A 26,537-nucleotide genomic window follows, 5' to 3' on the forward strand; every position below is an offset into this window, starting at 1 on the left:
ACTTTTTTACTGTCCTTTTACCGTCCCAATACTACGTTTCGTTTACACCACATACGCTGCAAAATATCCAGAAAAAGCGGCAAATCCAGGAAACGTTCGGTCTTGAGGCAAATATTTTTCCATCCACGACAGCCTGCCAATCGAGATACACAGCGAATCCCAATGTTTCCACAGTGTCCGTCATATTCCAGGAAAATCACAGAATCCAGTAGCGCGGATGAATCCAAGCTATGGCAAACCTCCCCGAGGATTTGTTTGACGGCGTGTCAACGATTCCTATTATTGTCGATCCTTATTTGCTCTGTCAATAACGAGGCAGCGAGGGGAGGTTTTGCAGCCGCGAGTCTGCAGCGTCGTGGCGGGACGAAGATCGTTGTTACTCCCTCGGCATAGGAGCAATGGTAAATCAACGAGGCTGCAACGTCGCGTTTCCTCGAGTCCGATACGTGAATTTCCTTTTTCGACCGCCAGACCCTGCGCTCTCTTGCTATTATTTTATTATTTATCAAGCCACGCCATGTTGTCATGATTTATATCGCCGGTATCGCCGGCCGAGATCACTTTTTTCAATATGGGCCAAAGGAAACGCGAGTATTTTTACTGGCTAGGGAAAACTGAAGGTTTAAGAGGCCGAGGGGAAATGAAACGGTGCATCGATACTCTTCGATGGAAATTAGGGTATTTTTACTGGCTCAGGTAAATTGAAGTTTTAAGAAATCGAATGGAAATGGAACGATGCATCGATACCCTTTGAAATTTGAAATTTTAAATGTCGAAGCTAGGACGAAGATTTGACGAAGATTTGTTGATACGTAATTAACGCAACGGCAAATTGAAAGGTACAGAAAAATACATAGAACGCAGTTTACAGGCCAAAACGTAAAGCATTGGGAGCATCAATAACGAATAAAAGATTTAACAACGTTTAACAATTATTTCCTTGGCGATCTTTTCAGCGACGTCGTATTCGTATATATTTTATAGAAAACACAAAAAGTTCCGCTCAGCTCAATAATTTGACTGGCACAGTTTTGTAGTAGCGTAATAACCGCAATTTACTGCAAAATAGCAGGAAAAAGTGGAATCGACCACGTGAAGAGGAGACTATCGTGTTCGCCAATCGTAAAAAGGAGGATGATCGCTCTCGGCGAACATCGAAAGGCATACAAGACGCTGTTTGGGGACCTTGAATTTATATTACGATCTCTAAAAATACAGAACAATGACTCCCGATGCGCAAGCACGATAAAAACCTGTATTCCCATGCCACTGGATTACGATAAATATTTTAATATTCGCGAAAAAGCATCGACCTTTTGCCGAGCAATCAGGAAATAGTAGCGCGAACGAAAAGTAGTGAATAATTCATATCGATGCTATCACTATCTACGTCCACGATCAAACAGTAATAACTTTAACGTTAAATCGACTGCTAGCTGCGTGACGCATGAACATATACGATCCCAGTGATGTAATTTGCAATTTGCAATTGCGATGGCGACCCATTTAACTTCTTTTTCACCTCTTCTGTTTCAGAATATATCCCAACGTCTCGTTATTTGGCAAAAACTCGTAATAAAAATTCTACCAACCTTTTGAACAACCCAAATTACTTCTAATTTGAGAACTAAGTCCCAAACGATATTTCTATTAGGTTGGAAACTAAGTGATTGCGGATTTTGTCAATACCACCTAATGACAAAATCCGCAATCGCTTAGTTTCCAATCTAATAAAAATATCGTTTGGGACTTAGTTCTCAAATTAGAAATAATTTGGGTTGTTCAAAAGGATTGTCAATACCACCTAATGACAAAATACGCAATCACTTAGTTGCCAACCCAATATATACGAAAATGTATCTAATCTTTCTTCACTGTTTTCACGTCTAAAATCGCACATTATAGATATCACTCTGTTTGTGTGTCCTGTATAATGCACGGTGTTTTCGTCCTCGAACGTGTGAAAGAAATGGGATAGTGGAATGCGACTGAGGAGGCTGTTGCGTAGAAACAAAGGCAGTCAAAAATCTAACGAGTCGTTGAAATAACCGGGAATCCTCTCCCCAGAGCTCGAACAATTCCCTTAATAGTTACAATTAGATCAAGTAGCTCGGCATTCGCCGCTTAATTGTCCTCTAATTGAATCAACATCCACCTCTGTTTTCCATCCACGGCGAGAAGTGGATTAGCGTTAAATAATACATCGATGGAACGCACGAATCGATCGATTTCCGATTAAACGATCGCCGAACTAATTGTTAGAATCGAATCATCGTTTTAAAATTTCATATGTAGTTCGGTATTTTGACGAATTTTAAAATTTCGTTCGCGATGTGTGCGGTTTGGTATTTTGATGAATTGTTTCATTTCGTTTGTAATGTATGTAGCTTGATAATTTTTTTTTTTTCCTTTCTTTTTGGAGGATGAGTTTCGAGTGGTCGACCCATCGAAGGGTAAAGAATGAAATAATACGCGAAAATTTTGTAAATCTAACGTTATTGAACAATGTAAAAATGCGATATATTAACGCAACTTTGACTCTCGATTGATTAAACGATGGAAAATGGAAATTTGCAGAAATGAAAGAATTTTATAAATCCGTAACGGCGAGCGGTCGGGTGTAATAAAAAATGTGATGATTTGTAAATTAAGTGAGCAAATTCTTGAAACTCTCTTTCATAATTCCAGTGACGGGAGAATAAAATACAATGATGTAAATTAACTAAAAAAAAATTGCGGATGAAACATCGCGATAACACAACGTTGACTCTTAATAGGTTAATTCTTTTGGTAAAAGTGTTGGTGAGGAAGTTGATGGCGAATAATTTTTTTTTTCTCCAATCCGCAACGCATCGGTAATTACAATGATTTGGTCGAATCGATGCGGAAATTATTTCACGGACGAACGAGGAAACGTCAGGCATAGTTGTCACACCAAGCGGAATGCGTAATGCCGGTGTGTGTGTGTGTGTGTGTCTGTGTGTGTTTCGACATTGCCAATTTTAAACATCAAGAGCAAAATTACGCAATTCGTTAGCAGTAAATTCACCGTTATCGTTAAACCTTCGGCTTTGAGCGGTTAACTCTTTGTCGACACTGTAAACGCAATAACAAACGCGGCTGGTTTCGCTGTTTATTCGCGTATATCGCTGTGGAGTAGGAAAATCGTTGAAAACGTATTCGGGATTCAATTTTAAGGGATAGCTTACGAAAAACACGATGCTTTGAAGTGAAACTAAATATATCTCTTTTAATCCGTGAGAAAATACAGTGCTACATCAAAGCTTCCAAATTTTTGTCAGACAGTCGAAACATATTTTGTTCTGTTATATTTTTCAACGATCGAAATAAATCGCGTGCTATGTATGTAAGAAATCTTCTATCACGAGATACGAAGAAATATATTATCGAAGACATTCTATGGGATGTCTGGCAACGGTTGTCAGAAAATTCAGGGGCTGGTTCCACGAGTTAAAAGAAGATGAAAATCCTGAATAGAAATATGCGTTTGAGATATCGTTCTTTACCTATCAATATCTACGAATCGACCAAACTATCTTTGGAATCTGGCAAATTATTTTATATTATAAATAGGATACAACATACAGATATAAATATTAAATATAAAGATATTATATGTGAAACAAACAAATACGTCGAATATCCGAATCTCATTTGCATTTAATGGAACAAGAAGAAAAGAAATATACCTCTCTTGATAACTGACCAGATCCATGGCCAGGTAGCGCAATACTACTGTGCACAAAATTCAAGCTCTAAGAAATCACAGTATTCGATATTTCCAACGGGCCATAGCACAACCACAATAACTCGTATCTTTTATGAATTACACCACACAGAACCACGTTATCAGGCCGTGATATATTAACATCGCCTTACAAATCATTTAAACTCCCCACTCGAGTCACGAAGAAGAAATTGTACGTACTATAAAGAAACAGATTCTACGATACGATTGCAGGCCACAGAGAAATTCCCATTGAAGTATAGGTCCGTGATGCTCGTCCGCGACTCAGCCGTCGATAAATCAACGGAATTTCGCGAGCAGAACCACGATTTAATCGGAAACGTTGCGTACATACATCGTACATCATGCATCATCGGTTTGCCGTTGCGCGTTTGAACGAGGGAGGAACGAACATGTAATTAAAAAGCCGCCGAGATTTCGGTTTTTTTCAACCGGCGTTTCCGCAATCCAAACGATCCTTCTCTCGCTCTATTTCTCTCTGGACATGGAAAACGTTTGCGCTTTTCACAAGCGGAACGCGTGCGATTCGCCTGATCCTCGGATCACTGCTGTTTAATTAGCTGGAACGTCTGGCTGCGCGTACGAACGCGGATGAAAATTTTAATTCGAAATGGAGAGTTGCACGCTTGAAATTCACCTCCTTCCCCTTACGCGGTTCGTTTCATTAATCGTCCAGTTTTTACAGTGGATTTGTAAATTACTATTGGTCGACGAAGAAGGAAAATTTAATTCTACTCGGCGAGTATTGTTAGATCGGCAATGAACGTTTAATGGGACACGGTTTCGCGTGCATTTCTGGATTTTGAGTATTGAAACCGGGATCCGGTTTCGATGTTTAATTTCATTCCGCAGAAGGGCCATTTTTCGTCCTCCCGAGGGAGAACTCGTGCTACAGTGATTAATGGCAGTCCTCGAGTAATTAATTCTAATTTAACAGATTGTGTAACAGGTTGTTTGCAAGGGGTATAAATTAATCGAGAAATGCCATTTAAGTCGACGGCTATGTGAGATGGCTGGAGGCTTTCAGGGGTAACCTATTACCTCACCCTCTGCCTTTAATACCCGAGTTCATTGACCTATATTTCCGTAGATCTCATTATAGAGAAATTTTTAAACTGGTAGGAAGTTTAGTTCGCGTGCAATACAAAAGAGAAAATGCTAAAGTCCAAGCCTTCCAACATCTAAGCTGTTTGACCATGCGAAATATCAAAATTAACACGTGTAAAGTAACGTATGAAGTAAATAATTAAGAAGACGATCGATAGTCACCAAGTAGCTTAAACAGAAAAAACAGTCAGTTGTTTCCAGAATTTCCTACGGAGTAGACGTATCGAAACGAGTATCTTAATAATAATTCAGATTGTGTATAATTGTACATATATAATTGTAAATAAAAGATGTAAGCTTACTCGAAGTTTGGATATTTGACAAAATATCTCTTACTTTGAATTAAAATCTCGGTAAATAATACCAATTACGACCAAAAAAAAGCCCAGAATGATATTCCTTAAAATCGCCTGAAATGTGAAAAAAATAAAATATCATATAATATCAGAAAATATCAGAAAAGAGGACAGTAGAATAACGAAGGCATTTGGAATTCCATCGTGGCCAAAATTAGGAAGACGAGGGCGTAATATAAGCGGCGAGGAGCGATTCCTCGGGCACGGGCGAAATTCCTCGAACTGACGGAAAATTATTGGGAAAATCTATCGACTGGCGGGCGCAGCGAGGCGAGCCAAACTGCCGCTAATCACCGGCGAAATCTCGATTTAATGGTCGACGGGGGGTTTGGCCGGTACACGTGGAGCTGGTGGTGCGCAACGCCTAGCCGAACAAAAACCGTCGTCTGGTTCGCTCGCATGCGTCGCGACGATAAATGCCATCGCGCCTCGCTGCATACACACTCCGTTACGTTTTATGCAAAATAGCCGAGCCGCGACGCCGGCTCACGGATTTATCGACGAATTCGCGCGTGCATTTCCTCCGTGTAGACACTTTCGTGATCTTCGCTTCATCGTACCTCTTGATTCGAGAGCAGCTTCTTTCGGAGGAGCATGCACGACGGTACTCGTTATTTCGAGAGAGTCGAGCGGAATTTTTCGCTTTATCTATGAGAGGATCTGTTCGAATCTCTTTTCGATGATGAGATTGTAATTAATTCTGTTCTTTGGCTATGGAGTATAATTTTTTGCTTCTACGAAGTATTACGTTTCAACTGGCATCGCGGATGATCGTAGAAGTTTCGATAAGGTTGGTTAACTTTGGTATATTTTATTTCAATTGTTTTTTTATCCCACGTTTCATAGGATAAATTGTTAATGGTCTTGATACGTGTAAATTAAAAGGAAGTGAATTTTAAAATTAAATTCTTTAACCCCCACTTGATTGTAGATCATGTACGACTCAATGATACGAATAGAAAGACGCTTGCTCTAATGTCTTTATGAAGAAAACATACAACGCACTTAATCGAAAATGAATACGTTTATAGCTGACAGGGTTGATGACTTGTTGAAGGACACTGCGCATATATGCAACGTGAACCTTGAGCGTGGAAGGGGCAAGTGTCGATAACGTAAGAGATAGTAATTACGATAGAAGAAAGTCTAATTTAAGAAAGCATTTAATTATCTTCAATAAATGCAACTATCCAGCTGATACACTTAATCTAAAAGCCACCACGGACCTACACCTCTTCATATAAAAAGAACCCTTCTATCGTGCCATTCTCGCGTATTCTACCACCTATCATGTTTCGTGCTATCATATTTCGAAACCAATATCTATATTCGAGTCTTTCGATAATGCCTGATCGACAACTTATAAACCCTCTCGCTCTCGATCTACAACGAAAAACAAATGGAAAGAGCTAGCTAATAAAAGTTTAAAAAAAAGTTACCATCAGATTCAACGAACCTGTCGGTCATCCCTAGCCCGCAAATGAAATCGAAAGAAGAGTTGGACGTTGGCACCGGATGAAAGGCCGACGCCAAAGGCCTGGGCCATCCCCTCTGTGGCTGGGTTCTTAAAAAGTCAATTTCACAGGGCCGAACGGCCAAAGGGGATCGACAGGTTGATCGCACGAATCCTCCCTTGTCCGTCCCGTGGCGTAGTTTTTACGGGCGTGGAGGGAAAACGAGAGCCGAGCGTTGAAAAGCAGCGTAAGCGAGCGCCACCGCTTCATATTGATCGTAGCCGGCTGCTCAACATGGCGCCGGGGGTGGCGTTCGCGATCGGCCTGATCCTCGTCGTCGGACAGCTGAAGGAAGGGCCGAGCACCCTTGCGAAGACCTTCACCTTCCCAGAATATCCATACAAGGAGACTACCAAGAATGTAAGTCGTCCTAAACGTTCGTCGAGAATCCGCTCGAGGTACGCGTTTCCAACGCTAGTACAGGTTATGGTCGAGCGAGGTCTTGTTTTGGGGGTGGCGCTTTTTACCGTACCGGCCTTACCTGGCACTAGATTCCACGTCGAAATACCAGAAAGAATCTGTGGTGATCGAACTAAAAAAAAAAATAAAAATAAAAATATTAGAAAGTACCTCGTGCTGTTAAGCATGTTTTCGATATTCGAAGAAGTTCGAAAAAAAGTTGAGTTCGTCCTTTTTATTTTTTCTTTCTTCTCGATCGATGTTGCGGATGTTGAATTGTTCGATTCGATATGAATGGGACAGTTGTATAGGATTTTACGAGTTGGAATTTTCAAGAGATCTCTGTGATATCCCGTCAGTGATGCGCGATACTCGAGGAGGATTACTTCGCGTCGATCCAACATTCCCATGGGGGACGTAACGAAAGGACGGGTGATCTCGCGATTTTGCTATGGGGATAAAATCGATTTGGCATTAACCCGAAGACAGTCAAGGTGCTCCGGGGCGTACTTCGCTGTTGTCGCTCGGTAGTACGGACTCGTATCCAGTGGTGTCCTGAGAAATTGATATAAATCACGTACGTTGCCCATGAGGGATTATACTTAACACAAATGTGATTCTTCCATTGTTGATTATTTTATAACGTAGATATAAATGATAGGAGTTAGTATCGGTGAATAATGTTCAGTGAAAGGGAACTATCTTCAAAGAAAATTAAACGCGCCGGCGGCACCAATAATAGAACTCGTACGAGCACTAATTGAGGTTAATCTTACAACACGCATGAACCAATTGTTACGCTCAATTTTATCCCGTTATTGTGCGCCAGAGTCGGCTGTATTTTCCACCGCATGCCACGAGACTCTGTATCAATCGAATTCTCTATTGAAGCACGTTTTAATTCAATTCCAATGTCTTTCTAATACAACACTGGTCGCAGGAACTTCTCTTCAGGCAATTCGAGCAGACTTGCGAGGAGAGCGGAGCTTGCAAGATGTTACAACCAGAAAGGAGCGGCATCGCCAAAACTAAATGCATTCGCGAATGCGTGTCACCGTCCTGTTACAAAGAAATCTACTTGTTCGATCAGGTATTTCCATCGACTGGACTCTTTCAATTTTTTCACTGTGCAAAGCAATGTCCGAGTGTCTGATTTCAGCTAGAAGAAGGCGAGATCGACGTGAGATTAAACTCTTTCAAGGGTTGCTTCATGCAGCGCAACGGACGACCGCGAAAATAACAAAAAGCTCGCAAGCGAATAAAAGATGCTGAAAGAAGAGGGCCGAAGGCGGCCTGAGCGACCTGCTAATGGCGGCGAATACAAATTCTGAGCGACAGACGCACCGCACGAACCGCGTCCGACCAGTTGAAAAAAATAAAACAGAAAGAAATCACAAAAAAATGACAATTTTGAAAATATATTATATCCGGCCGGGGCATTTAGAGCGATGAGAGCAATCAAGCTATTTAGTGAACATACAACAATAACAGACAGAATAATACTATATTTCAGAATCACGCTGAAGCGCACGCGTTAAAACACGCGGACGAATTAAATTCGTCCTCGATTGATCTTTTTCTACTTTTTGTACGCACATATTAACACGTTACAATGTTATCGAGCAATGTTGCACGGATCGAATAAACTGTTAAAGCAAAGCCTCCTCGTTGTTCGTGTCATAAGATCGCCCTATCTAATCCTTATATTGCGACAACTAGAAACAACACGTTGCTTTTATAGATCAACAAAGAAAACATCTTGCTTGTTAAAACACTCACCGCGTAGACAAGATTATGGAACGCCGCGTCGTTTCTTGAATCGTTTGCAGTGTTAACGTAGCTCTTGATCCGATCCAAAGTCTCTTCAAACGGTGTCTTGCAAAGAGATCTCGCGTTCCATGGTCCTTCGTCGGTGCAATACCTTCTGCGATAGCGAAGCCAGGTTGAAACGAAATCCAGAAAATGGTAGGTTACGTGACGTGTCTGCAGGATGCTAGATACGATATCATAGTTGCTCATCAGCGTGCAGATATGGTACATCAGCAGTTTCGTGTGCTTATGGCAAAATTTCAGGACGCCTTGGAGGCACTGGTACACAATGTCTCTTTGCGTTGGGTCACTCTGCGAGAGGAAAAGATAATGAAAACCGTTAAAAGTAACGTATAGGTAATATAAGAAATTCTAACTGTTACAACAAGATGGATATTTCAGCGGAAATTTGTTAAATTGTACGCTTCAAAATTAATTTATTATTGCTTATATCGTAGATTTTCAAGTGAATTATCGAATCAAAGATCTGTAGAAAATTTTAAACTATAGATTTCCTTTAAACCAGAGCATTCTACATTTCAATATCGAAATAAATTCCAGTTAAATATACAATTACTTAAAAATCAACGAGGCGTCAACGTTCGATAAAAATATCAGCACTAACTCTTTCGTGAACGATATGAAGGGTCTCGTAAAGATTGATCACACCCTCGGTCCGATCGGCTGGGATCTCGTCCAGCCTGACAGGCGATCCGTCAATATTTTGAGTTAAAAGTTCCAGCGCGAGTTGCATTCCATTGATCGACGAGTGCACGGCCCTCCTCGTATTTAACAGCAAATCGGCTAAGCTCTGCACGTCAATCGTCACCGGCTTATCACGCTGGAAAACACGTCGTTCGACATATGGCTGACGGTCGACAACGCGAATCTATTATTTACGGACGTAGTATTCTCGCACCTGTATCGACGATTTCTCCTGACAGTGTACGATAAACGCGAGAAGCTTCAAGCAGACAGCGGACAATTCTGGCGTTTCTAAAGAGAAACCTTGAACGAGCAACTCCTCCAAAAAGCTCGGCGTTGTGCAATACTTCTCGAGAACTGTTGAGAAACGAAGAAGAAGGTAGAAGAAGCCTAGCATTGTTTTCTTATACTTCAGTTTCTCTTTGGTACTTATCGAGCGAGACACTCGTTGAAATATGTACTCGTGAATGACTTAATCGTCGCGGACGTGACCAGCAACGCGTACGAATGCAATATTGCTAATGTCCTCAGCTTCAAGTCCGCTTCCCGGCGTAGAATAATCGCCATGAGACTCTCTGCGCATCGAATCCTGATGATCCATGATAATGAGCTCGGGATGGATACGTTGCTTAATTCTAACACGGCTTTCACTTGCTCGTCTATTAGGGATCTTTTATTTTAGCATTTTTCAGATTTTTTCTTTTTTTTTTTTTAGATAACTGGTAATAGTGTGATTTATACTTTCAAGCTTTCGTAATATAATCACGATGGTCGAGTGTCGTTACGATGTTAATGCAATTATGTAATACGATACGTTCATAAAAAAATTATAAATATCAATATTCGAATACCTTCGTCAGCTGTCTCATGTTGCATATAAGAAAAATACCTTTGGATGGTTGATAAGTAGAAAGAAGATTAGGCAACATGTGCCAAGCAATCTCTGCAATTTCCTTGGCATTATCCAGGCGTATCATCTCTCTAATTCCTTTCATCGCTAAGTTGATTATCTTATCCGAATATCCAGTTTGTATGACAAGCTATTTCCCAAATGACATTGCATCACATTATAATACACCATTCTTACGATTTCAATAGGCCATTGAAGCGAACGTATGATTGATTACCATTAGATAGTGTTGCACAACTTTCCCGCAATCTATGGTCAGCAACGGTTTGATGTCTCCATCAGACTCGATCAACCACAAGTCCATCGCTCTGTTCCGAAGATCCTTTGGGAATTCAGGGCAATTCAAGCAATAATTTAGCAGATCTATGTGATGAGTGTAACAGTCGTTCAGGTTGGAATATTGCAACGCAGCTGCCAATCGTTTCACGGCTCTGTCGTAATCCTGTTCCGAGCACGGTGATGGATGCGATACGGACGCGACAGCAAACAGAAACCATAAAACTTTTAAAATTTGCGCCGGTGTCTGCTCGGATTTAGGGAGATTGACAGTCCTCGCGATCAGCAATTTCAAGCATATCATATAGGTCCTACAATATTTCTATTCAAAATATTGCCACGGTATACAAAAGAAGAAATATCAATATTAATTGATCCTTAAACGCTATCGTAGGTGAAATTTTACCCCATATGAATTTTGTTTTAACATTCCCACCCCGTTGTAACATCGTCGCAGTATTATCTGCGACTACTGTGAACAATAGATTTTTTTCTCTCTTCGTTTAATATCGAATAACAATATGACGTGAAATTTCACTTATAATTTCTTTTGACGATAACTGTTAAGGGTTAACTTTGATTTCGTACTCCCTGGTTCCGTGGAAGTGATAGTAAACCAACGTCATTAATGCAATTGCTCTGTTTTCTCGATCATGAGCTATGATATTCTCCCATTGTTTAGTATCTTTTGGTAGATCCACCAGTCCTCGGTGTATTAGATATTCGAAGCTTATTTCTCGATTGATAGGTCGGTAGACTGGCATGGATTTATCAGCTAAGTTTGCTATGATCCGCGATAACAGCAGGCAAATGCTACGTCGTAAAATTTCTCTAAAAAATCAGTGACGGAAAATCTGACGTTGAACAAAGTGAATGAATCCTAGACCATTCGTGAAACTTACGGAAGTCTGGTAGTTAATAGCAAGAAATACTTGAGATATCCGTTGGCGGTCAAGTGGTTTGACAAGTTGTCGCGGCCGCAGCTATTGCTCAGCTTGTAAAGGTTGTTCAGACAAGTCACGAGATTCCTATGGAATTTGACCCTGTCCGTTTCATTTGACTCCGCGGTCTGCAGGACGGGAATGAGAGGACGCTCGTATAATTAAATATACGTCGCATCTACGCCGTCTATCGAAACGATCGAACTTACCTTAACGTAAGGTACCAACGTGTTCATCATTACGATGCGAATCGTCTTCAGCGTCGTTGCTTTAAGTTTCGAAACTTTATTGAACGATTCTTGACTATCGTCTTCCGCGACGCATAATCTGAAGGAAACGAGATTTTTGTATTTCCATTTTATAATCCTGCATACTGGGACTCTCGTTTCGTTTAAATTATTTCACGAGTACATATTTAGATAACGAATCGACGTTTCACGTGTTGGGGGAATTCCATGTGTAATAAACGTTCGAGTCTTTTGAATGATACAAGAATTTACAAATTGTAATTGATATCGACCAGGTCATAATTAATTTCAAATTTTCGATCATAGAATTTTATCTCTTAAAACATTAATTTCGGTAACAGTGATATTCAAGTAATTTAAGTATTTGTACAGCTAATTGTTATTCCATGGTTGGGGAACTGATTATCTAATGGATATTCGAGAATTGTGAATAACGCACAGAAATTCACAAATTTTTACTACACTAGGATGAAACATCATGATTAAATCATGATTAAATTGAAACTTTTGAATTTGCTTTATTCCTTGTGACTAGAATCTTTCGTCCAGCAAAGGAAGTAGAATTAATATTAGCAAGCTCATATACTCTCTCAACTTATGAAGCTTTAGCTATATAGAAAATATATAGCCTCACCGTGTGACAGAGGCGCAAACAGCGCACAATGCATCCGCAGCGAACGAAATCGAGACGTCGTCGTCGCTATACTCGACGATCTCTTTCATGAAATTGAGAGCTTTGTGGCACAGTTCATATACCCCATCATCCCATTCGTCTTCAGCGTTAACATTTTCAAGAACAAGATTCAATAACGTAACGGATGAGAACTTTATCTTTTGATTCCAAGAATCTTCCAAGATCAAAGATTTCAAGAGCATCAATACTTGCCGTGGTACGCAAACAACGTCGAAATTCACGTGAAATTCTACCGCTCTAAAAATCATTACGTTCGTACATAATATTTTGTTTCATAAAATTATTTCAAATTTGGTTAATTTAATTAGAAATTTTGGACGAAACGTTTACCTGTGAAGTATATCGTAAATGATTGAAATAAGTTTCTCTAATAGTTCGGTTTCTTTGCAACGAGACTTTGCGACGCAAACTGTCACTTTCAAGATGGAGTCCATGGCGTCTGTGGCTACGTGACTTTCGTAAAACTTTCGATATACGATTACCAAGTCCAGAAAATTGAGAATACATCTATCAACGAGGATTATGGGAAGGTTTTAACAAGAATTATTAATTCTATTGGCGTATAAAGTATTGTGTGATACATACGTAAGTAGACGATCACTGGAAGTTTGTAGAAGTTCGAATATAGTTGAGAGTATGTCGAACTTGATCAACTTTGAAAGTGCCGCTTCTGTGTTCGCAGCGCCACTACTTTTGAATAAGTTGGATATTCGTTCGATACATGTGATCTACGAAATTTTTCATTCTTATGTTTATACTAATGGTACTTGGTAATAATTATAACATATTGTTATAACATGTTCTAATTACGGCTTTTAGAAATAAATATAGCAAAATCTTTTATTCTAATAAAATTCTAACCACATCCTTTTTCCACTTCATTATATTTAACCAAATATATTTAAAATTCCTACACTAAGATATATTCTAATTGAAAAATAAACATTTCTAAGATATCCGAAGATCTTAGTAATGTATAATTTTTAAATAATGAAAGTTCAAAGCATACTCGTATGATGTTATAAACGAAGATCATACACGAACTTTGAATATTCTTCTCACGATACATACCTGAGAATATTCATCGTGCAGCATTAACCTCTCTTTCGTGTTCACGAGCAAAATATCGATATTCTCAATGTTTAATTGGAATAGAGGTTCCATTTTTCACAAATAACTGAACTTTCACACGTACGAACACGCAACGCACCGACTAACTACGCGTTTCTTTCAAACTGAAACTGTTTTCAAGTACTTGCGCATGCGCATAGAATCTGCGCGCCAATACAAACAATTTAAATATCTCTTTTATTTGGTTTCGAATATTCGAAGCAGTTTCTAATATATACATAAAAGAAACAGATTCATTAAATTTTCAGATATTCACGTCAATGGTTACTATATTTTATTTCAAACGTTATTATAAATTATAATACAAATACAATAAGTATAATCGTAATATATTATAAATGTTAAACAATCCTGAGTAATTACTCTACATAAGAGATAATGAATCGTATTGTTATCGATAATCCTCTTCTTTTTTTTGTTGTAATTCGCTTCTGTCGACATCAATCAAGATGTCGAACGACATCTTCACTAGAACGCGTCAATATATAATATAGAATACAATAATAATAACATATAATATAAACAATCCATTTTCATATGGAAGGGGTTAATTCTAGGCTATTTATACTTTCTTGCTTCTTAAATTGAAAACGTCATAAACTATACAGTATTAACATCAAAAAATGATAATATCGTGAACCGACAAAAACATTTACACAATGAAAGAATGCGGTAATACACAGTGCAATGTGACAACGCTGTATTATATTCAATTATGTGCAGAATCTATACATAACAAGAGCATAAACAAACCATGAAATTACGCACGCGACCGGACCAGCGACAAGTCATAGTTCTGCGCGTTTCCTCGTAAAACGATCGCGTAAAATTGGATAGAAAACGATCCAAAAAGAAATAAATGCCAATATCCATGGTCAGAAAAAAGATGACTCATATAGGACGTAACGCACACTCCTCTAAAACGAAGATTCTATCCAAGAAAATTTTGCCTTCAACTGGAAAGGAAAACGCGCACTCTTCTAAAACGAAGATTCTATCCAAGAAAATTTTGCCACATTGAGAGGAAAACGCGCGTCCTTTCGCGAAGCAAGCGTACAAATATTTTCGACTACGAAGAATTAACGAGAAACAGTGCAAAATAGAAGAAGAAATTAAGAAGAAGGAAGAAAGGAAAGAAACGATAGAAATAGAGAATAAATCTTACGCCCCTTGTCTTCTCTTGCCACGACAAAGTATCATCGTTATTTTTTCGCTTTAACATACTAACTCATCTTTACAAAACAAAATAATAATAATAATAATAATAATAATAATAATAGTCACGAACGACTTGTCAACAAATGAAAAAAGAAATAATTGAAGCCTCCCTAGAAGACGAACTTTGAGCCGATCGTCGATTAAAATTAGCCCCCTCGTAAAGTCACAAGATGGCGAACAACAAATCTTACGATTGTACAAAATCATTTCATCGTTTCTTTTTCTTTTTTATTAAAACGCAAACGCAACGATCTTCATGAATTATTTGTCAGTACACTTTCACACCGATACATTTATGTGTTACATTGCGTTAACTACCACGACACTTGTATAAATGACTCACAGTACAGTAGATTGTTAATTATCCGGACTTTCGGTCTCATTGATTCGGATATGTCTAAAGATTCTTATATTCGAATCTCTGAAGTGAATCGTATCTTGTCAATTTAATTACTGGTAATTCGTTCGAATAATCGACATTCTACTGTACTTTCATTGCATCTGCCGCTTTCTTTGCCGTTTCTCGTCATTTAAAGAATATTCCATGAAAATATTTTGCATTCTTTAGATAGTTACTTTAGCATAATCCCAGTGAAGATTCAATTTCTCGGTATATTCAACCGCTACTCATTGTAATTCTAATTTGAACCCGAAGCACGAAGAAAAAGTCATAGAGAAATTCGAACAAAACGGGTTCAGACATTGATTAATAATCGCACGAGTTCCTTTTACGCAATCATGAATAAAGTGACGAGAAATGACAGACAGCTGAAATAATGCCCCAGAAACGCACGTCGCTCGCGAAAGTCGATCGAAACGACTACTACTCGGTCCTACGGGAAAAAATTCACGTATCGAAAGTTTAAATGCGTATCAAAGGACCAGCCTCGTCGAGTGGTGGCCTGGTAAATGGTACCCGGTAAAAATTCTATCGATATAAATGGGAAAAAAGACAGTCCCTTCGAAAACGACCTATCGTTCGCGATAGGCGTCCAACCGTAAAGCAGAACTCGCGAGCCTCGCGCGGGACCCGAGCCTCGTTTCGGCTATTGAATCATGTTTACTTGATAAACATGCTCAATATCGTTACGTTACGACGAGCATGATCCCGGGCGACCGTATTAATTGACACGAACATTGCTCCATTTTATCATCGAAGCTCTATTTGCTATGGCAGTGACGAAATGCTTGCAAATTGTCATCGAAAAAAAAGAAGAAATAAAATGAACAATTATTTCAACAATAAAAAAAGGAAGGAAATGCTAAGAAAATGCCGTATATTCAATGTGTGACAATGCAAGTCGAAATCCATGGGTCTTCCTTGAGGAAGATTTTGAACGAGCAACTATTATAGTTTAGCACCATTCGAAAACGATTCGTACGAATTAATTTGTGTTTTCTTTTTATATAGAGTTACTGCCGATGATACGTTCAACGACGCGCGTAGTCTTGAAATTTCAGTAGACCAATGGGATAGTGATACGCTCTTAATTAGCAATTCAGAGCTCGAAACGTTTCTTCCTCTCGGCGACCATGCCCACCGCTGGTAGTGGAGGGTGGAGCGTATGATGATAACTCGGCGTGGGCGTTGGAGGCAGGCTACGACAACTTCTGCTGGACCACCTCACGGCTGGAGACCTCATCAGCTCTGCAAAAAGAATTCTATCTTATTCATTGTCCAGTTGAATCATTTCCTTTCCACCCGTGCTACCCATAACACTAAATGCGTGTGGAGATTGAAATCAAAGTACGATGGCAAACTTAGATAAAAAGAGCAGAGTGTATATACATACGATCGGATCAGATTCGTGTATGTGCATCAGCAATGTATAGCCTACGACGTACAAGTAACAAATAATCCAATTTGAAGTAGAATAAATAAAATTAGAAAATTTAGGATCAATTATCTACCATCTGAATACACATAAAGGAACCTGTACTCGGACGAAAAGCTGGCAAAGCTGAAACTTGACCCAAGCTACTGAACTACGAAAATAAAGAAGACCAAATCAAAGCAACGTTTTGAAAAGAAAAATGGAAAAAAAAAATACGAAATGAAGTGCGGATAAGAGGCGTGTCGAAACAAAACAAGCTGGTGAAGTGCGTCGACGATGAATTCGTTGAAAGATTTTCCTTAATTGGCAAAAAAAAGAACGGACCTGCAACGGAGAGAGCTGGGGGTTCCGGGGTGAGGCGGGACGCGCGAGGATCGTCGGCATGGAAGCCGTATGCCTCCGAGTGTTGCTGTTTTTCGATTTTGTTGCTGCCCTGCCAGCCACTGCCGGCGCTGTCGACTCGCACCTCTGCTGTGCCACCTTTCGTGTGAAATACAATTTTTTCGAAATACGATTAACCCGGTTTGCACAATCCATTTACGCGTGTATTTCACTTGTTTTTCTTTCTTTCTATATTTTTTATACAACTTAATTACGAATTAGTTTCGAAACAAATATAATTCGAACGAACGTTCTGCATTATTGTGAGAATTTTTTCTAATTATAGAATGATTTCTGAAATTTATTAATTTTACTACGTATACAGTTGGAATTTTACTTTTCTTAGCTTCGCTCGTAGATCTCTTGTATTCGTCAAATAATTTAAATATATATAAAGGAATTTTGGATAAATTCAGAAATCATGAAGATTGAAATTATATTTTTTTCGATCAGTCTTACTGCCACCGATGTCCCTTAATTATTTTCAGACGATACGACGGCTAGAAGGGTATAATGATTTTCTTAGAGTACCTAGTATGTTCCCAATAGTGAAGCGACGTTATTCTTACAAATATATTCGCATAGTTTGATGCTGGTGTTAGGAAGCACGCAGAAATCTGTGTAAAAAACTTGGCATTTCGACGCGTGTATACTGCAGATTGCAAAAATAGGATCTTCAGTAAGAAAGTGTAAAAAGTTTTATTAAAAAGATCCAGTTTATAAAAGTTCTGTGGTAGAGATATATTCCACGCGCTTCCAAACCTGTTAATAGTACAACTTGAAAATTATTATGCGCACAGATTAGACATTGAAAGAGTACAAAATCACATTCATGAGAAGGCGGGGTTACTTTGCGTTACACCGTTAAAAAGTCTCTTGGTTAGCAATTGGTTAGACAACTTTCGAGTAAGATTAATATCTGCGCTTCGTATCGCTGCTTCAACAGCGATCGTACGCTTGTCAAATCGAAATGCAAATCGTCGTCGAGAAAAACAAGACGAAACAATCCGCATGAACATTCGAATCTCGTCGACGCGTTACACATGTAAATAACAAAACGATTACTGCACAACAACGCGATTGTACGCGTTAGTCGTTGAGAATTTGATCGATTAATTCGATTCGACGACGAACACTAACAACTATAATAGAATTAATATGTTCGAAAGTGGTTAATTTATAGAAGAAAGCACTCGGTTAGTCTTACGTTTCCCACATCTCTTTCTTGGTAACAAATTTCAAAAGCTTTTTCTTACGAATTGTTAAACAAAATACAAAGATCTCGATACTCGCTTTAGCTAGTTTTAGTCATGCCATAATCCGCTAAACCATGAACGAACAAATCGTCGAAAGGAAAAAAGCAATGAGACAAACTCGACTCGATGTCCATCCAACGCGTATGAATATCTCGTAAGCCGAATGCAGCTAGTATGCATATTAGAGAGAAGCAGGAACGAGTTCGAGGAAAAGGAGGAGGATCGAGAAACGGCGGCGATCCACCAGAAGCGTTTCTTTCTTTTTCCGATCGGCTTCTTTTTTTCCTCCCATTTCACCTTTCTTCTGTACCTTGATACTGATGGGGCAGTCCGGTCCTTGGTCTCAGGCTGTCCCAAAGCGGCGATGCCAGGCCGTTACGCTCCTGGCTCTTTTGCCCTAAGCTCACCTCTTTCCTATCGTGCGACGGCACGCCAGAACTACTGCCCGGCCTAACCAAGTTACTCGAGTAAGGCAACGACACTGACTTAACGCGTTCAAGCTTGTACGAGAACGCGGCCTGCTTGTCCTGCGTGCTCTTTTGCAACGTGGACAGCGAGCTTCTCGGCCGTTCGCCGGTCGTTCTATGCTCCTCGCTGCTCGCCGCTCTGAGCAGCGGCTCGTGACTACTCCGGGCACGCTGCGGCGAGTAGCTTAGCGACGGAGATTTCGATGACACACCGGACGTATCACGAGGAGCCTCCCCATGCTGTTAGTGAAATATCGAAAATATAATGCGTCAGTGCGGCTGGTATATGGGGGTGGGTTAACACGATCGTTGGAGATCGATGCGCGCCGGGGCAATCAATTATGGGCTACTCACGATCGGTCAGATAGGTACAGTAAAACCTCCGTCAACGCTGCTCCTAATAAGGATCTTGAATATCTGCTATCGTTACGCATTGTAAAATATTAAATCATCGTTTTAGGGGTAAGATGTATTTACTTTTGGTTACTGGTAGGATGGGAGCAATTTTAGCGTTATGTTAAGTACTTCAATTAATCTAGTGCCTTTATATTATGCCTTTACATTAGAAAAGGTATGCAGAAAGTAGATACGTTTTTGATGATCAAGTTTTATAATTGCATGATGTATGAATGAGATTTTAATTTTGTTTAAAAAAGGCACTCAATTAATTTACAATACATTTGTATATATTTCATATGAATAAATCAATATATTATAAGCGATCTTTCGAGGAACAAAATTCGTTGAATGAATGAAAAGATCTTAATAAGCATGGGGTTAAAATATCTTTTTATTCCTTGCCTACCAATGGAGGATTAAATATTCGCGAACGATTAAAGCCTGCGAACACAAAAGCTTTTCTGTACCTAACTTCATCTTTAGCTTATGACTACTATTTATTTACAATTGTCAGTTCTTTTTCGTTATCTAGAAGCGCTTGCTCGAAACATTCGAAAGGGTTGGGCGCCATAACATGTAATTGCGGCGGAGTTAATTAATTTAGTATCGTACATTTTTGTTAACCACATCTACGCTGTAAATGGGGCACGTTCATGGCGACGAGAACTATCAAAAGTTTACCTTCAACTGTTGTAGTCGATGAATTTCCTCCCTTGGCTCGACAATCTCGTTATCCCTGCCCCTCAGCATTTGCATACTGTCGTTGATCGTACCATCGTTCGTTTCTATTACCAAATGTGCCCTCAGCTGTTTGTTTCTCGCGTCTAGTTGCATGATGTGCTGTTGCGCTTGAGCAAGTTGTTTGGTAAGGGATCCTACTTTTTCCTCCAGGGCCGCGGACTCCACACACTTAGAGGAATATTTTGCAGATAACGAAAGAATTTCCTGCTTTATCTCCTCCATCTCTTCCCTATAAATTGATAAATGTTATTTAATAGTCAGAGATATTTAAATTAAAAGAAATATATCATCATGATAAATTCATCGATTATTCGAAATTTAGAGATATAAAAATGCATAGAATGCGTATAGAATAGGAATTAATTACATACTCGTGTTCTTTATGAAGCACGCCAATGTCCTCGCGTGCCTGCATCTGTTTAATAAATTCCTGCTTAAACTTAGCTATTTCCTTCTGCACTTCGTGTTCGTGCGCCTTTCTCATAGCATCAAGAGCCGCCAGAGTGGCTTGAGTCTCTTCTGATAATGCCTGCTCTTTCTCCACCCTCAGATTTTCCAATTCCTGTCGATGTTTCTCTTCCATCTCGGAAATAATGCGTCTATGAGAATTTTCCATTGCCAGCAAACCTTTCTCACACAACGCTCGTAATTGTTTGATTTCCTCTTTATATCTCTTTCTTGTTTCCGCGTCTGTGTCCAATTCCGCGCTCATGGATCGTTGATAAGCTGCTCTAAGTTCGTTCACGTGAGCAGAGTGCTCAGAGTCCATAGCGTTCAGTCTATGTTCCAATTTCCTCGCCTTTTCTCGTAGACTGGCCGCTTCCTGTTCGTACTGAGATGTTAGAGATTGTCTCTGATTGTCTAGTTCACCTTTGATGTCCATCAAATCCCTCTCCTGGTTGCGCTTCAATGTCTCCAACTCTTGATTATGCTCGGCTGTTATCCTATCAATGGTTTCTTGCAATTGACCACACTGTTTGCAAGTCACGCTATTCATGTAGTCGCTCAGCTTCTTGATCTGCTTGCGCAATTCCGAGCATTTTTCGCACACGCTCGACCAGTCGGCGATGGTAACCGTCGGCGACTTCGTAGGCCACTGGGTATTTTCGTTATTCTCGCTCAATCTGCCTCGGACGCGTTTGCTCAATTGAACTAAGTCTTCTTCTAGGTAGTGCAAACTCTGGCCAACGTTCTTTATCTGATCCTTCGAAGCACGCTTTGAACCGGATATCCTTTCCTCGCAGTCCTTGCTAAACTGTTGATAAAGGTAACTGTACTCCGCGTCGAGAATCGGATTGCTTTGGAACTCGTGGTCGTCCGCTTCTAGCAGACTTGAAAGGACGTCGTCGTTTCGGATTAGACTAGATACGAAAGTCTCCCCAGGGAAGATCGTCAATTGTCTCGTATTCTCCTGAAGAAGCCCGATTCTGGCGTCTATTAAAGCTTTGTGCGCGATCACGTCCGCGTATTCCGTTAACAACTGCCGGGACTCGTACTTCGATTCAACTATCGTCGATTTATTTTTCTTCAGCTGATGAAGGCATTCCTCGTACACGTCGGATAGCTCGCGAGTAGAAACTTCCATCTCTTGACGGAGTCTGGCCTGCGCGGCATCGATCCAAGATTCCAACGTTACGTTCTCCGCGCCCTCAAAGTTGAGACAAGCATCGGTGATGCTCGTGATGTTCTGTTCGTACATTTGGCCGCAACGCACGATCACGTGAGACACTTCAGCTTGTACCAACTCTTTGCTGACCGTTTCTTGAGCCAACGCCCACGCTTCGCGAATTCGTCGATCTTCTAGTAATTTTTTATTCGAGTTGATCACCTCATGTTTGTTCAAATCCTCTTGCTCGGACATGCTCAACGTTTCGGCAGCCAGTGCTTCTGCGAGCTGTCTCAACTTCGTTTCTTTATATTTCCGTACGATCTCGTTCACTTCGCGTTGTTTTTGTAGCAGGAAGTTCAAGCTCTCGTTACGAGCTGCGGACACCTCCGTGGTCGTCGTCTCCGTCGCGGCCACGCCACCTACTAGTACTAACTTATTCGCTAACACTCTAGTAAGATACTGAATGTAACTGGTGTTTTGGTACGTTTTGGGCTTAGTTCCGTGAATCTTACGCATTAAGCTTGAGGCAAGCTGACTAGTTTCGACCAATTCACTGAGAACGGCACTCCGGTCGAATGTCCGGCCGATCGCGCACTTGATCTGTCTCAAAACGACGAACTCGAACGCCACTCTCTCCGCGACCAGCTTCATCTTCTCTCTGTCGTTTAGTTGGCCGTTCTGCTCGAGCGTCTGCCGTCTCTTCGTGAGTTCGCTCAATTTATCTTTAAGTATAGTCTCTAGTCTAGATACCACTACGCCTACTGACTCGGTCACTTGAGCGCTAGCTTGGTTTTTCTTACATTCTAAACACGAGTCCAGGATGTCGTTCACCTCGCGCAAACACTTCTCCGCTTTATCTTCCGCTTGTGTCGAACCTAAACACTTCTCCAGCCTCCTCTTTGACTTCGACACCACCCTCTCCAATTTCCTTAACCTCGCGATGATCTCCAATGAAACTTCGCTGGTGGAGGATGCACTGATTTCGCTACACTCGCTGGAGTCTTTTTCAGCGTCACTCGCCATATTTTCTGTAACGTTCGCCACCTTCGTCTCTAGAGTGCTGAGTCTGATCAACACTTTCATCGGTTCGGAACTAGTTGCACTATCTAGCGATTTTCTTCTTAATCTAGTACGATCCAGACTCTTTCCGTCCCTTCTTTTCTCCTTCTTTGGGTTAGGACTCGATTCCTTCGAGCTGCATCCAGTTGATACTGGTGCACTGGTACCTTTTCCACGTTCTATAGCACAGATCTTGTTCTCCAGATCCAGCAGCTTGTCCTCCATCTCTTGCGAGATCTGGAAGGACTCACGACCCTTCAACGACAGCGATCTTCTTTTATCTCTACTTTCAGCTTTAGTCAACTTCTGCTTCAACGTTCTCACTTGTTTCTCGCTAGCTGCAAGCTTGTTCGTCAAATCTTGAATCCTAGCTGCCATTAATTGCAGCTGAGCCTGGTTCGTCTCGCTGACACTCGCTGCGTCCTGCTTGTGAGCGAAAATCTCTAGCTCCAGTGCGTCCTGTATCGCGTGCGCTTCACGGAGTTCCTTGCGCATCGCGCGTATCTCCAGGATAGCTTTCTCAAAGCGGCTTCTCAGTTCGTCGTATTCTTCCACGATTCTACGGATAAAAGATTCAAAGGTTGTATATGATTTTCAAACTATTTGTAACTATATACAACAATTTCAGATATATCTTTATTACCTTTCCTTATCAAGAGTATTAAAGTCCAGGTCTAACTCAATATTCGTTAAGTCACTGAGAGAGTCGAAGCTTCTCCCGCGCTCCCTTGAAGAAGATAGTCCCCCTTTATCTTCCAATTCTCGAACTTTGCTATATAAACGTTCGTTTTCGTCTATTCCTACATAACAACACGATAAATGTATAAAACATATAACGACATTGTAATAAATTATATTAACAGCACAACAATTTTATTTCAAATTCAACATACCTTGAGACAATCTGTTACTCAATGAAGTAACCTCCGACTGCAAATGTTCAACGGTTCTATGACTCGATGCCAACTCCTTAGTAAGCATTTCGCACCGTTCACTCGTCTCCCTAAGAATAGCCTCTGTCTCCAGCAATTTGCACTCCAACACCTCTTTGTCTCTGTTGTACATCTTCTTCATCTTCTCCAAGTCCTCTAAATCCTTGTTCCTCTGTTGCTCTGTTCTCTGGATGGTATTTAACAGTTCGTCGACCTGTTTCTCCCTAATAGAAGCTTCAGCCTTCTGCTGTCTCAACCTGGACAACTCCTTCTCCGCACTAGCAACATCCGCTCTCGCGGCGTTCAGCTGCGACTTCAGACTCTCTATTTCATTTTCTTGACGCTCGATAATGACTAGTAGCGTGCTCGGGTGGGATTGATTTTGACCCAACTGATCGCGCAACATCGACACCTGATTCTCCAACAATTCTACGATCAAGGGACTCTCGTTGGCACTCGAGAGACAACTATTGTTCTGCATGTGTCCATTATGTTGGTCCTCGTCTTCTCCAAGTTCGCAGCAAGCCATCATTAGATCTTCCGACCTCACGCTGTCCAACGTGCTTCTTCTTGAGCTTAAAGGCGAGCTACAACTTCTCTTGTATACTCTAGATCTGGAGCTTGATCTGGACCGTGCTTTTACTCGGGATAGAGCTGTTCTTGTCAACGGTGGTGAGGGGGGTAATTCTGACCATTCGTGGTTTGCTGAGTCTGACCAGCTCGATCCCTTCAGTCCACCGGCCCAATCGCCGTTCCTTACGAGAGGTGGTGACACTGGGACTTCTGACCAATCACCGGACTCTCTTCTGCCACCCTCGGATGCTGTTCGATACTCCTCGTCCGAAGAGAAGAGGACTGAGCGTGGCGTGACCGAGGTCGATGGAACAACCGAGTCTCTCTCACGGTCCGTAATGGATCTAAAATTCAAATGTGGACTTGAATAAATTTCAAAGCGCTTTAGAGTATGGGAAACGCTTGGAAGAATTTTATAAACAGTGGAGCTTCTAAGAAGTTTGGCTTCTAAGAAGTTCATAGGAATCTTTTCCCCTTATTTGATCAATGATATTTCGCTTCACTTACGCAGTAGGTGATTGAGGCGTGTTATCTTGCTGTCCATCTTGACAAACGGTCAGAGAATCGTTGCTACTGTCAGGATCCGGTAAATTGGCAGCCCTCCGAATGGCCGACATCCAACTGGCTCGTATACCAGCGGTGACCGCGGAGAGCACGGTAGATCCTCGATCATCCCAGGCCTTGAAAAACGCGCAACAACCGGACTAGAGCAAATCATCGGATAAAACAGAGCAATATGAAAGCAGGTAACTGAAACGTTATCGTCTATGTGGGCCAAACAGCGGGATACAACGGATGACAGAGATCAGTGACACGAATAAACGAAGAGTTTCAAGATCTGTTCTAGCGTGAAATTGAGTTAGCGACTTTTTCCAGCCACTCCCGCCACGGAAGTTAATTCCGGCGATCCAATTGACCAACCAGCCTCCGGCAGATTCATAGTTAATTATAGTTTTCGACGATCTAATTCAACGATTCTTCGATGTTACGTTACGTCCACGCTGCAGCAACAAGGAACTTTTGTCGCTTGTCGTTGCTGCATGTTCGACAAATATCAACTTGTGGAGATATTTTGTCCATATCGAAGCCACGTAATCAGAGGAATATTTGGTTTTTGTTTCGATCTCAAAACGATACTTTTCGTTATGAAACATTATGAATCGTTATGAAACATCGAACAACAAACAATAACCTTTTCAGGAAACATGAAACATCGACAAATAGCTCCTCGTTGTTTCAGCGAGGACGAGGTCTTATGATTTTTCCTGTTACTCATCTCGCGAAGCTACCAGACGCTTAAAAGTCGGTCCAGCTAGTAGACAATGTAAACCAACTTGTTTTGTATTATATCTGCCTCTACGAGGATGAGAAAAAAAGGATGAAAATTGCAGCTCCTGTAAGGTCTGTAACTGGATTTCCGTTGACCGATTCTTTCTTTCGTGCGGAATGTTAATTACCGTAAATCACCGCGTGCAAATCCGCCGGTCACACTCACCACGGTCTGGAATCCATAATTTCTTGCGACTTGAAGGGGCGTGACGGCGGTAACGGTATTCAGATCTATGACACCGTCCATGATACCCTTATCTTCCGCGCAAGGATCACGGTAGTACATGAGACCGCAACCGCGCAACACGAACCAATGCTTGTTCCATTCCTGAAGAATACACCATTCGTTACATATATTAACCTACATTCGATACTACCGTAAAGTTACACGAGAAATTGTCACGTTTGTGACCTTGTTCATTCACGGTTGTCATATACCTTGTTCAATCCTTGCTTCATTAGCCAGCCTTTCTTGATGTTTAATAAATCCTCAGCAGGCAGATCAACCCTCAGTTCGGACGTAGGAGAATATCTTATCCCCGAAATGTCCAGGCCACATCCGTCTGGGTCACCTCTGATCTATATATGGTATTAACGACGAATTTCTATTATTTTGACTGCTCGTAAAAGACACTTATATCGAAGTAATTTAGAGTCATGAAGATTTAATCGTCTGCCTTGTCATTAAGCTAGACCAGAGATTGTACATCCTTTGTACCTTCCATTGAGTCCAACCCTAGATTTTGAATTATATTCTACATTCTCTATTTTGAGCAATATACCTTTCTTTGAACCTTAATCTATATCTTTTGAGCCCTGTCCTGTACTCTATACTTTGAATGGTAGTATATTTTTCTTTCGGATCTAGTTTATATTTTA

At 40.7% G+C, this 26,537-nt stretch overlaps 3 protein-coding genes across 15 annotated transcripts in view; 1 reads left to right on the forward strand and 2 right to left on the reverse strand.

The window, feature by feature from the left end:
• The window catches only part of LOC132905554 (uncharacterized), a 356,111-nt gene extending 342,127 nt beyond the window's left edge, over positions 1 to 13,984 (reverse strand). For all 10 annotated transcript variants that reach the window (XM_060956960.1, XM_060956961.1, XM_060956958.1 and 7 more), the window contains exons 1-13: positions 13,800 to 13,984; positions 13,314 to 13,456; positions 13,059 to 13,235; positions 12,669 to 12,965; positions 11,996 to 12,113; positions 11,748 to 11,914; positions 11,434 to 11,676; positions 10,787 to 11,156; positions 10,549 to 10,699; positions 10,121 to 10,318; positions 9,874 to 10,016; positions 9,580 to 9,795; positions 8,925 to 9,266 (exon numbers count right to left, since the gene is read on the reverse strand). In XM_060956960.1, the coding sequence (XP_060812943.1) occupies positions 8,925 to 9,266; positions 9,580 to 9,795; positions 9,874 to 10,016; positions 10,121 to 10,318; positions 10,549 to 10,699; positions 10,787 to 11,156; positions 11,434 to 11,676; positions 11,748 to 11,914; positions 11,996 to 12,113; positions 12,669 to 12,965; positions 13,059 to 13,235; positions 13,314 to 13,456; positions 13,800 to 13,892 (2,658 nt within the window). In that variant the 5' untranslated portion in view covers positions 13,893 to 13,984. The remainder of the gene's footprint in view (positions 1 to 8,924; positions 9,267 to 9,579; positions 9,796 to 9,873; positions 10,017 to 10,120; positions 10,319 to 10,548; positions 10,700 to 10,786; positions 11,157 to 11,433; positions 11,677 to 11,747; positions 11,915 to 11,995; positions 12,114 to 12,668; positions 12,966 to 13,058; positions 13,236 to 13,313; positions 13,457 to 13,799) is intronic.
• Positions 6,959 to 8,804, forward strand: LOC132905595 (uncharacterized). The gene is made up of 3 exons (XM_060957074.1): positions 6,959 to 7,106; positions 8,086 to 8,235; positions 8,305 to 8,804. The coding sequence occupies exons 1-3, from the start codon at positions 6,981 to 6,983 to the stop codon at positions 8,383 to 8,385; spliced, it is 357 nt and encodes a 118-aa protein (XP_060813057.1). The 5' UTR covers positions 6,959 to 6,980; the 3' UTR covers positions 8,386 to 8,804.
• A 126-nt stretch (positions 13,985 to 14,110) lies between the features above and the next one.
• Positions 14,111 to 26,537, reverse strand: part of LOC132905550 (protein outspread) — a 221,940-nt gene continuing 209,513 nt past the window's right edge. The window contains exons 8-17 of one of the 4 annotated variants that reach the window (XM_060956940.1): positions 26,097 to 26,237; positions 25,825 to 25,986; positions 24,837 to 25,009; positions 23,718 to 24,673; positions 23,468 to 23,624; positions 20,528 to 23,383; positions 20,097 to 20,385; positions 18,860 to 19,256; positions 17,237 to 17,392; positions 14,111 to 16,725 (exon numbers count right to left, since the gene is read on the reverse strand). In XM_060956940.1, the coding sequence (XP_060812923.1) occupies positions 16,577 to 16,725; positions 17,237 to 17,392; positions 18,860 to 19,256; positions 20,097 to 20,385; positions 20,528 to 23,383; positions 23,468 to 23,624; positions 23,718 to 24,673; positions 24,837 to 25,009; positions 25,825 to 25,986; positions 26,097 to 26,237 (5,436 nt within the window). In that variant the 3' untranslated portion in view covers positions 14,111 to 16,576. The remainder of the gene's footprint in view (positions 16,726 to 17,236; positions 17,393 to 18,859; positions 19,257 to 20,096; positions 20,386 to 20,527; positions 23,384 to 23,467; positions 23,625 to 23,717; positions 24,674 to 24,836; positions 25,010 to 25,824; positions 25,987 to 26,096; positions 26,238 to 26,537) is intronic. The other 3 variants (XM_060956941.1, XM_060956942.1, XM_060956943.1) reach the window with 3 other exon arrangements.

The sequence above is a fragment of the Bombus pascuorum genome, chromosome 3 (assembly GCF_905332965.1).
Source record: "Bombus pascuorum chromosome 3, iyBomPasc1.1, whole genome shotgun sequence".
Classification (NCBI taxonomy): domain Eukaryota; kingdom Metazoa; phylum Arthropoda; class Insecta; order Hymenoptera; family Apidae; genus Bombus; species Bombus pascuorum.

Bases quoted from the DNA above. Each gene is read 5' to 3' on its own strand.
- LOC132905595 (XM_060957074.1), top strand. From the start codon at position 6,981: ATGGCGCCGGGGGTGGCGTTCGCGATCGGCCTGATCCTCGTCGTCGGA. The intron at 7,107-8,085 runs GTAAGTCGTCCT...CACTGGTCGCAG, and splicing joins ACAAGGAGACTACCAAGAAT to GAACTTCTCTTCAGGCAATT. The intron at 8,236-8,304 runs GTATTTCCATCG...GTCTGATTTCAG, and splicing joins AAATCTACTTGTTCGATCAG to CTAGAAGAAGGCGAGATCGA.